General features: G+C 44.4%; 1 protein-coding gene across 2 annotated transcripts in view; it reads left to right on the forward strand.

The window, feature by feature from the left end:
• The first annotated feature begins 9108 nt into the window (after positions 1-9108).
• The window catches only part of CCNYL1 (cyclin Y like 1), a 47387-nt gene continuing 44396 nt past the window's right edge, over positions 9109-12099 (forward strand). For both annotated transcript variants that reach the window (XM_060782636.2, XM_060782645.2), the window contains exon 1: positions 9109-9505. In XM_060782636.2, the coding sequence (XP_060638619.1) occupies positions 9256-9505 (250 nt within the window). In that variant the 5' untranslated portion in view covers positions 9109-9255. The remainder of the gene's footprint in view (positions 9506-12099) is intronic.

The raw sequence follows: 12099 nt of genomic DNA on the forward strand, positions 1-12099 counted from the left end.
TGGAAAAAGAAAATGAAGGAAGACTGCCTTTTCTAGATGTCCTAGTCATCCGCAAACCAGATCAACAATTGGGTCACACGGACAGATATCTACATAAAAACTCCAACCATCACCCAAGTCAAAAAGAAGCACCATTAAAGCCTTGGCAGACCGTGCAAAAAGAATCTGCGAACCCCACCTCCTCCAAGATGAACTGAACCACCTCAACTGGGCTCTACAGGCCAATGGATACTCCACCTCAGACATCAGAAGAGCTGCAAGACCAAGAACAAGCCACGAGAGTAAAGACGAAGATCCACCCAGAGGAAAAGTGTTCTTGCCATACATCAAGGGAACCACTGACCGCATAGGGAAGCTGATGAGGAAACACAACATACAAACTATCTACAAACCCACCAAGAAAATCCAACAAATGCTACGTTCAGCAAAGGACAAGAGGGATCCTCTCACCTCTGCAGGGGTCTACCATATACCATGCAGCTGTGGACAAGTCTACATAGGGACCACCAAACGCAGCATTGCCCAAACATGAATCAAGGAACATGAAAGGCACTGCAGACTACTTCAACCAGAGAAGTCAGCCATAACAGAGCACCTGATGAACCAGCCTGGACACAACATATTATTTGAGAACACAGAAATGCTGGACCACTCCAACAACCACCATGTCAGACTACACAGAGAAGCCCTTGAAATCCACAAGCATGTGGACGATTTCAACAGAAAGGAGGAGACCATGAAAATTAACAAAATCTGGCTACCAGTATTAAAAAACTCTAAAATTACAACAGCAAAACAGAAGAGAGGAAACAACCAGGCACATCTTAACACCTCTCAACAAAAGATTCCCCCAGACTCAGCCAGGCCTTCAAATGCTAATGAAGGTGGTCAGTTGAAACATTCACACCTAGCTCCAGCAGAGAAGACTGAGGATGCTTGCCATAGATGCAGGCGAAACGTCAGGAAAAAATGCCTCTAGAACATGGCCCTATAGCCCGAAAAAACCCGCAAGAACCTAAATTATTTTGTACTATATATTTCTGTCTCTGCATAAGAATCATTTGGATTGCTTGCATTCAGACACATGGCATCTGTGGTGGCAGCAGTTATTAAAGAATGGTTGTGTCCAGTGGTGGTGTTAGACAAATAAAGTCCCACATAGGGACCATGAGGCCATCTAGATACCCCCACATCTAATGACATAGCAGTGAGACAGGAGAAGGTATTCATATTTGGTATCAGCTGGGGGACAGATAGAAAAAACTCACAATTGGAGACAGAGGTGAGGTAAGTGGAAGTCCTCATAGTAACCCTTTTAACCTATTGTCTTATTTCCCTTTTCTCCTGCAGATGACATAGAAAAGCAGTACTCACAATTCCCACTAAACTTTTTTTTCATAATAAGTAGATTTTATTTTGTTTTCAAAGGAACAAATAAATCAAACAGTCCAAAAAGGGGAAAAATAAGGATATAATATAATTGCGGAGCCATTTTAGTTAATTAGTTCTATACATAGGTCTAGCTCCCGGTGGCGCAGTGGGTTAAAGCACTGAGCTGCTGAGGTTGTTGACTGAAAGGTGACAGGTTCAAATCCGGGAAGCGGCATGAGCTTTTACTGTCAGCCCCAGCTTCGGCCAACCTAGTAGCTTGAAAACATGCAAATGTGAGTAGATCAATAGGTACTGCTCTAGTGGGAAGGTAACGGTGCTCCATGCAATCATGCCGGCCACATGACCTTGGAGGTGTTTACGGACAATGCCAGCTCTTGGGCTTAGAAATGGAGATGAGCACCACACCCCAGAGTTGGACACAACTGAACTTCATGTCAGGGGAAAACCTTTACCTTTACCTTTTATATATAGGTCTATTGTATCATCAGAAACATCGAGGGATGGGGGGAATTATTCTTTAATATAGGAAGGAAGTGAAGTAAAGGGAAAAGGAAAAATTATTTTACATCTTTTCTGACGAGTATGAAATTGTCATTCTGGATCTGCATTAGTTTATTTTATCTTCTTTATTTTCCCTTCTTCTCTTCTAACTCTGTGTAATATTCCTTCTCCTTATTTTATCAGTTAACAAATTTGACCTACTCAATGTTTTTGTTTAATGCCTTCCCACATAAGCATAGCTATGTTGCTTTCAAGGTGATTCACCCACAACTGCTACAGCCAATTCATAGCGCCACAGAATTGCAAAGCTTCTGTTTTCTTTCTGATTGGTCATACAATCAACCAGACTGCATTTTAGAGACGTAAGCAATTCTGAGGCTTCTTGGGTTAGTGTATGGTCAGTGAGTCAGATATAATCCTAAACCTCTATGGCAAATTAGGCAACCATGCCATAAGGCGAAGACAAGTCCCAACCTATTGTTTTGCTTTGCCAGCAAAAAGCAAGGATACACCATTCATCTCTGGTCTTGAGATAGATTCATGTTTTTTGAACAATTACTCAAATAATGATTTGGAAAGGACACAGGTGAGCTATAGTTGATTTTGGAGGCTCCCCCGTTCCATCACACCTGGAAAATTATGTGAAAACATGAATAACATCCTTTGGTCTAGAACTAACTTTTATAGCCCCTTACCATTAAACCTAGTAGCTAGAGAGATGGGAGTTGAAGTCTGCAAGGCCAAAGATTCCCCTCTTCTACCCCTGCTTCCTGATAAAGTTTATGAATATCCTCAATAACATGTTGTAATTTCATATCACGTTTTTGGGGTTTTGTTTTTTTTGTCATGTCAGGAGCGACTTGAGAAACTGCAAGTCACTTCTGGTGTGAGAGAATTGGCCGTCTGCAAGGACGTTGCCCAGGGGACACACGGATGATTTGATGTTTTTATCATCCTTGTGGGAGGCTTCTCTCATGTCCCCGCATGAGGTGCTGGAGCTGATAGAGGGAGCTCATCCGCCTCTCCCCGGACTCGAACCTGCGACCTGTCGGTCTTCAGTCCTGCCGGCACAGGGGTTTAACCCACTGTGCCACCGGGGGCTCCATACCACGTTGAACAGCTTGGATAAACATTTGACTTTTTCTTTGCATTGAATTGTATTTAAGCTTGTTTTTTTTTTAAGATAACACTTCTGATGTAGGATCTTCTCACTCTCTTCTTTTGTCATTCACCTAAAGCAGGGGTCCTCAAACTAAGGCCCGGGGGCCGGATACAGCCCTCCAAGGTCATTTACCTAGCCCTCGCTCAGGGTCAACCTAAGTCTGAAACGACTTGAAAGCACGCAACAACAACAACAACAACAATCCTATCTCATCAGCCAAAAGCAGGCCCACACTTCCCATTGAAATACTAATAGGTTTATATTTGTTAAAATTGTTATTTGTTTTAATTATTGTATTGTTTTAAAGTGTTTTTGCACTACAAATAAGATATGTGCAGTTTTCATAGGAATTCATTCATGGTTTGGTTTTTTTCAAATTGTAATCCGGCCCTCCAATACTTTGAGGGACTGTGGCCTAGCCCTCTGTTTAAAAAGTTTGAGGACCCCTGGCCTAAATAATATGTTTCCATCCCTACTTTTCTTTTGGAAAAAATCCTTCTCACTTTCCTTTAGCCTTCATCTTTCTGTTTCTATTTCCCAGTACTAACTACCCACCAGTGCCTTCTGAATCTACCATCAATAACCAAAATTTTATATTTCTCTGTCAGTTCCTTACTACGGTAGTTTGCCTGAGGTAATCAGCTGGACATCTGCACTGCTCATAAATTATGTGTATAGTAGTTACTAGGGGCCCCTGGTGGTGCAGCGGGTTAAACGGCTGAGCTGCTGAACTTGCAGACCGAAAGTTTTGCAGGGAACGAGGTTAGCTCCTGCTGTTAACCCCAGCTTCTGCCAACCTAGCAGTTTGAAAACATGCAAATGTGAGTAGAACAATAGATACCACTTCTGCAGGAAGGTAACGATGCTCCATGCTGTCATGCCAGCCACATGACTTTGGAGGTGTCTATAGACAGCACCGGCTCTTTGGCTTAGAAATGGAAATGAGCACCAACCCCCAGAGTCGGACTTGACTAAACTTAATGTCAGGGGAAACCTTTACCTTTTTATAGTAGATATCAGAAGCTCACACGTGTCAAATCAATGGGGCATATCTGCATACTTACCAAGAGCCATGAAGTGCATAGGGCAGCTAACACCTGACTTTGCTGGCCTGCAAATTATTCCCCAATATGATGACTGGCAACTTTGAATGAGTTTCATTACAAACAACGCAGTCAGTAGAAGGCCTTGAAACATGGACATTACAAAACACACCAGAATATGTTAAACTATATAAACTATATCCAACTGCCTTGGAAATAAAGTGAAGGTCACATGCAGGCAAAGTTTAATCTAGCTTCCCCAGTTAAGTTCTTTCCTTCCTAATATGTTTTGCCTTCTGCTTCGCTTCCCTTTTCTCTCTCTTCTGCTGGGGCTTTTGTGAAGATGATTAATCCAAGAGACAAGATTTGGCAGATGTTTTTAAAACCTGATTCTGACAGCAGCCTTTGGATTACAGGCTTTGGGTGTGTCCAGATTGACTCTGTCCTCAAAATATTTTTCTGTAGTAACTATTTCGCTGCTGTTTAATTGAAATGCACCATTTAAACTCAAGCTGTGAACTCAAACACACTTAACAAGGCATAAACAGCACTGGGCACAGTAAGATTTATGTTTATGTAAACATACTGCAGTGTGTATAATTATATGTGGCTTGCATTGTGGTTATGCTTCCTTCACCTTGTCAAAATGTATACCTATGATTTCATAGTTACCGCTTTGTATATGATACTTCCTCCAAGAATATAATGATGGTTTTGTTTCTTATAATAGCTTTGTAGAGTAGAATGGAGAAAGCCTAGGCTGAATCTATGCATACTCAGTAGAGTCTCATTGAATTCAGTACTCCAGATACCCAGTAGCAGAATGGTGACCTCTGTATCAGTAAGACAATGAAGAATCCACTCCAGGATTTGGGTAGTTTTACATGCGTTCTCCAAGGTGCTGAATATGTTTAGGACAGACTTCAGGATCTTGAATCATAGAATCATAGAGTTGGAAGAGACCTCATGGGCCATCCAGTCCAACCCCCTGCCAAGAAGCAGGAATATTGCATTCAAAGCACCCCTGACAGATGGCCATCTAGCCTCTGTTTAAAAACCTCCAAAGAAGGAGCCTCCACCACACTCTGGGGCAGAGAGTTCCACTGCTGAATGGCTCTCACAGTCAGGAAGTTCTTCCTCATGTTCAGATGGAATCTCCTTTCTTGTAGTTTGAAGCCATTGTTCCGCGTCCTAGTCTCCAGGGAAGCAGAAAACAAGCTTGCTCCCTCCTCCCTGTGACTTCCTCTCACATATTTTACATGGCTATCATATCTCCTCTCAGCCTTCTCTTCTTCAGGCTAAACGTGCCCAGCTCCTTAAGCCACTCCTCATAGGGAGAGATGCTTTAAAGCTTTTAAACGGAGGGCCAGATCACAGTCCCTCAAACTGTTGGAGGGCCGGATTATAATTTGAAAAAAAAAAACATGAATGAATTCCTATGCACACTGCACATATCTTATTTTTAGTGCAAAAAAACCCACTTATAAACAATACAATAATTAAAATGAAGAACAATTTTAACAAATATAAACTTATTAGTATTTCAATGGGGAGTGTGGGCCTGCTTTTGGATGATGAAATAAGATTCTTCTTGTTGTTGTTGTTGTTGTTGTTGTTGTTGTTGTTGTGTGCTTTCAAGTTGTTTCAGACTTAGGTTGACCCTGAGTGAGGGCCGGGTAAATGACCTTGGAGGGCCGTATCCAACCCTCGGGCCTTAGTTTCAGGAGCCCTACTCTAAAGTCTAGTTCTGGAATAGAATCACCACCTCATTTACATAATACTCCATACTGCAGATACTCCATCATACAGCTTAGCTGTGCCGCTCTGTCCTTTGCCTAGTTCTCTCCAAAGTGGCATGATAGGTAACAGTTAACAACAGTCTCATCCTGAAACTGGAGAGAGTACTTATTAAATTAATGGTATCAATAAATCATCTTTTAATGTCTCCTATAAAGGGAAGACCCCTCTATACCAGGGCCCCTTAGTGGTACAGCGGGTTAAATTGATGAGCTGTTGAACCTCCTGACTGAAAGGTTGGCAGTTCGAATCCGAGGAGTGGAGTGAGCTCCTGATGTTAGGCCCAGCTTCTGCCAACCTAGCAGTTTGAAAACATGCAAATGTGAGTAGAACAGTAAGTACCGCTTCTGCAGGAAGGTAACAATGCTCCATGCCGTCATGCCGACCACATGACCTTGGAGGTGTCTACAGACAATGCTAGCTCTTCAGCTTAGAAATGGAAATGAGCACCAACCCCCAGAGTTGGACTCGACTAGACTTAATGTCAGAGGAAACCTTTACTTATAGAGAGGAAGTTCCCTAATCATTAGCAGGTAATTTGTATGGCAAAGATCTACATGTAATTGTTAGTCCCACTGAAAATAGACCAAATGACTCAGTGGGGAGCTGGTAAATCAGTACTTATGTAAATCCTATTGTTTAGCTCTAATAAGAGGTCTATCCAACAACTGGATTTAGGACAATGCTAGCTTTCATACACCCAAGAGCCAGCCTGGCCTAGTGGTTTGAATGTCAGGAGACAAGGTTCAACTCCCTGCTCAGCCATGAAAACTCGCTGGTTGACCTTGGGCAAGTCACTTTTTCTAAGCCTCAGAGGAAGGCAAGGCAACCCTGCTTTGAACAGATATTGCCAATAAAACATTGTGATTGGTTTGCCATTGAGTAACCATAGGTCACAAATGACTTGAAGGCACATAACAACAAGCTTTCATGCTAATAGAAAACCTTGATTACACAGCTCTCCAGAATGAAATTGTTTTTACAATATTATTTGGTAGAATCCTCTAATGTTCTTTATATACATGTCATTGTTGTAGTATATAACGTTGTAAAAAATGTTTACTTCTGTAATTGGTTTATTATTGCTTGTAGTGGTTTTGTGTCTTTGTGATATTGGGAATCCATTTTCTTTTTAGTAACACAGCCATATAACCCAGAATATCAAGACAGATAATCCACAATATCTGCTTTGAACTGGATTATCTGAGTCCACACTATCATATAATCCAGTTCAATGTGGATTTTATACAGATTTGCAGAAGGGACCTCAGAGGTTCCCCGTCCTTGCTACACATTTGTCCATGAGTATATTTCAATGAACTACCTGGAACCCCCGGTGGCGCAGTGGGTTAAACCCCTGTGCCGGCAGGACAGAAGACCGACAGGTTGCAAGTTCGAATCCGAAGAGAGGCGGATGAGCTCCCTCTATCAGCTCCAGCTCCTCATATGGGGACATGAGAGAAGCCTCCCACAAGGATGATAAAAACATCAAATCATCTGGGAGTCCCCTGGGCAACGTTCTTGCAGACGGCCAATTCTCTCACACCAGAAGCGACTTGCAGTTTCTCAAGTCGCTCCTGACACAACACGACAAATGAACTACCTAAACAGACCTCTCTAGGTTTGTGTTATAGTTTGGGGTTAGAAATCAGAAGGCACTTTAGTACCCCAATCTGCTCAGCCAATAATGAGGAATGCCAGCTGCTTCAATCTAACCATGGTGTTTTGTGCAGGATCATCCTAGAAGTCTTGCCTGCTAATTCTAGATCTCTGAAGGCTGAAAAAAAGCTAGTAAGTGAGGACTCAAAGGCATGGTATTATGTTCACATATCTGCACTAACAGCCTTCACATGATAAAAGCTCCACACTCTTATGTATGATACATAGACAATGAGATCTTGCGTTGTGCCAAGTTTGGTCTTTATTGGTATTTGGATAAGTGTTGCTGTGGTTTCAGGAAGTGAGTGAAGGTACTGGAAGCCCCATCATCAATCGTCCGTCCTCCTCCAAATAGCATCAGGATGTGGAGTGTGTCATGGGGGCTCTGTGTGCCAAGTTTGGTCTTGATCAGACATTAGATGAGGGTTGCAGCAGTCTTGGGAAGGGAGTGGAGGTACTTGAAGTCCCATCATCCGTGGTCTGTCCTCCTCGAAAGTGCAACAGGATGTAGAGTGGGTCATGGAGGCTCGGTGTGCCAATTTTGTCTTGATTGGTCATTTCATGAGGGTCGCAGTTGTTTCAGTGAGTAAAGATACTGCAAGTCCTATCATCCATGCTCCATCCCCCTTAGAACTGCATCAGGATGTGTGTGTGTTTGTGTGTGTTGTGCTCTGCCCTTAGTCCCCTGCGGGGTGAGAAGGGCGGAATATAAATATTTTAAATTAATAAATACTTTAAAGCAGAAACCTGGGATCAGATCCTAGGATATAGGGCCTGTCAGGAATGGCACTTAGACAATCCAGTTCAAAGCAGATACTGTGGAGTTTTCCACCTTCATATTCTGGGTTATATGGCTGTGTGGAAGGGCCCTCTGTCACAGGGAGAAACAAACCACATAAAATCTTGGTAATTCCCTGTAGTCCCCGAGACAGAGCTCTGTCATCGCGAGTCAGATTTCCCACGGCAACTGAGGCGGGGCCACTCCACCCTGGGCAGGAATGGGGACCAGCTGTGAGCACAAGCAGGCCAGAAAGAGGCGAAGAAGGGAAGCTGGTTAGGAAGCCACGCCCAAGAGGGAAGCCGCTGGGAGGGCGTGGCTTAGAAGGGGGCGTGTCTATGCAGATTAGAGGCAGGGTTGGACTCAGGAAAACCGTAGAGATAGGAAAATATAGAGCACGGCTCCATTCGATAAACTTGAGCCTTTGAGGTGTTTTGGACTTCAACTCCCACCATTCCTCACAACCTCAGGCCCCTTCCTTTTGCCCCTCAGCCGCTTAAGCAAAAGGAAGGGGCCTGAGGCTGTGAGGAATGGTGGGAGTTGAAGTCCAAAACACCTCAAAGGCTCAAGTTTACCCATGCTGTCATTCTGAATAGCCTGACTGAGTGGGTGGGAATGTCAGGCCTTGGCGGCGCGAGCATAATAGCGGTGGGCGTGGCTTCGCCGAGGTCACGCGGCCTACGGGTGGCACCACCGCCGGCTCCTGGGCGCGCGGGCGCGGCTCGCGGGCTTGTCACGTGCGCCGAGGCGCGGGCCGGGATTGGCTGCGGCGGGTGCGCGAGCGCGCCGGGGCTGGTTGTGCGGGCGGAGGAGCCTCCCCTCCTCTCAGTAGGAGCCTCGGAGGCGGCGGCGGCACAATGAGGCGGCGCAGGGGCCGCGGCCTCCGATAGCGCTTCCTCTCTCCAGCTCTCCCTCCTTTCCCCATGGGGAACACCGTCACTTGCTGCGTCTCTCCCGGCGCCAGCCCCAAGCTCGGCCGGGCCCGAGGGTCTGTGTTGGGAGGCGGAGGAGGAGGAGGCGGAGGAGGAGGGGGACTTGCGGCGGCGGCGGCGGCAGGCCTAGACCGGCGAGGGACCGCCTACCGGGAGATCACTGAAGCGGAGTCCGGAGACTCGGACCCCGGTGGGGGCGGGTCCCACCTGCAACATATCAGCGACCGCGAGTTCCCGGATGGTGAGTCAAGGAATAGGGGGCTCCTTCCTCCCAGCCCTTCCACACAGCCCTATATCCCAGAATATCAAGGCGGAAAATCCCCACAATATCTGCTTTGAACTGGGTTATCTGAGTCTACACTGCCATATAACCCGGTTCAAAGCAGAAAATGTGGGATTTTATTCAGCTGTGTCTCTCTGCCTCTGTGCGGCCTAAGAAGTCCTTCCTTCGGGCCTCTTGAGCCCCTCAATGGAGCCCGAGAGCTTTAGAATTAACCCCTCTTTTTGTTTTGTTTCCTATGCCGTTATGGTGATCCGCAGGGCCCTTCCACACAGCCCTATATCCCAGGATATCAAGGCAGAAAATGCTTTGAACTGGGTTATCTGAGTTGACACTCAGATAATGTAGAAATGTCTTTAAATATATATATTATACACGTCCAACTTCTTATTATTATTATAAACACGACTATATATATATATATAGAGAGAGAGAGAGAGAAATTTCTACATTATCTAAGTGTCAACTCTGATAACCCAGTCCAAAGCATTTTCTGCCTTGATATCCTGGAATATAGGGCTGTGTGGAAGGGCCCTGAGGTTCACCATAATGGCATATATATATGGCGGCCTAAGAAGTCCTTCCTTCGGGCCTCTTGAGCCCCTCAATGGAGCCCGAGAGCTTTAGAATTAACCCCTCTTTTTGTTTTGTTTCCTATGCCGTTATGGTGATCCGCAGGGCCCTTCCACACAGCCCTATATCCCAGGATATCAAGGCAGAAAATGCTTTGAACTGGGTTATCTGAGTTGACACTCAGATAATGTAGAAATGTCTTTAAATATATATATTATACACGTCCAACTTCTTATTATTATTATAAACACGACTATATATATATATATAGAGAGAGAGAGAGAGAAATTTCTACATTATCTAAGTGTCAACTCTGATAACCCAGTCCAAAGCATTTTCTGCCTTGATATCCTGGAATATAGGGCTGTGTGGAAGGGCCCTGAGGTTCACCATAATGGCATATATATATGGCGGCCTAAGAAGTCCTTCCTTCGGGCCTCTTGAGCCCCTCAATGGAGCCCGAGAGCTTTAGAATTAACCCCTCTTTTTGTTTTGTTTCCTATGCCGTTATGGTGATCCGCAGGGCCCTTCCACACAGCCCTATATCCCAGGATATCAAGGCAGAAAATGCTTTGAACTGGGTTATCTGAGTTGACACTCAGATAATGTAGAAATGTCTTTAAATATATATATTATACACGTCCAACTTCTTATTATTATTATAAACACGACTATATATATATATATATAGAGAGAGAGAGAGAAATTTCTACATTATCTAAGTGTCAACTCTGATAACCCAGTCCAAAGCATTTTCTGCCTTGATATCCTGGAATATAGGGCTGTGTGGAAGGGCCCTGAGGTTCACCATAATGGCATATATATATAGGTAAAGGTAGTCCCCTGACATTAAGTCCAGTCATGTCTGACTCTGGGGTGTGGTGCTCATCTCCATTTCTAAGCCGAAGAGCCAGCGTTGTCCGTAGACACCTCCAAGGTCATGTGGCCGGCATGACTGCATGGAGCGCCGTTACCTTCCCGCCGGAGCGGTACCTATTGATCTACCCACATTTGCATGTTTTCGAACTGCTAGGTTGGCAGAAGCTAGGGCTGACAGCGGAAGCTCACACCACTCCCCGGAATCAAACCTGCGACCTTTCGATCAACAAGCACAGCAGCTCAGCGCTTTAACCCACTGCGCCACCGGGGCCCCTCATATATATATGTGTGTGTGTGTGTGTGTGTGTGTATATAGCAGATAAAAGATTGCTCCCTGAAGGAAGGAGCTCCCGTATAACTCAATGAGAGAGAAGTAAATAGTTTATCTTATTACATAAAAAAGAGTGGGAACAATATATTATAGAGAAGTAGGAAAATTAGATAATGTGGAAATTTCCTGCCTTTGTATTCTGGGATATAGGATTGTGTGGAAGGGCCCTAAAGCGACCCAGGCCCCTTCTACACAGCTGAATAAAATTCCACATTTTCTGCTTTGAACTGGGATATATGGCAGCTTAGGCTCAGATATTTGAAACGCAACAAGATGAGTCCACAGACACTCTGCTGGCTGTTGTATTGGATCACACGTTGGACACTTCACACATTATTATTATTATTATTATTAGAAACACAACAAGATGAGTCCACAGCAGACACATTGCTGGCTGTAGTATTGGATCACACGTTGGACACTTCACACATTATTATTATTATTATTATTATTATTATTATTATTATTATTTGAAACACAACAAGATGAGTCCTCAGCAGACACACTGCTGGCTGTAGTATTGGATCACACGTCGGACATTTCCCACTTATTATTATTATTATTTGAAACCCAACAAGATGAGTCCACAGCAGATACTCTGCTGGCTGTTATATTGGTTCACAGATCGAACACTTCCCAAGTGTCTAGGACTGTGTGATGTATTGGTGAATAATGCATGCAGATCCAGTAAGGAGGCCTTCTGCAGTTGGCAGATGGTAATCTTGTAAGCGCCGATTGTGTTTAAGTGCAGGCCAAGGTCTTTAGGCCCTGC

This window comes from Anolis sagrei, chromosome 1 (assembly GCF_037176765.1).
Source record: "Anolis sagrei isolate rAnoSag1 chromosome 1, rAnoSag1.mat, whole genome shotgun sequence".
Taxonomy (NCBI): Eukaryota; Metazoa; Chordata; class Lepidosauria; order Squamata; family Dactyloidae; genus Anolis; species Anolis sagrei.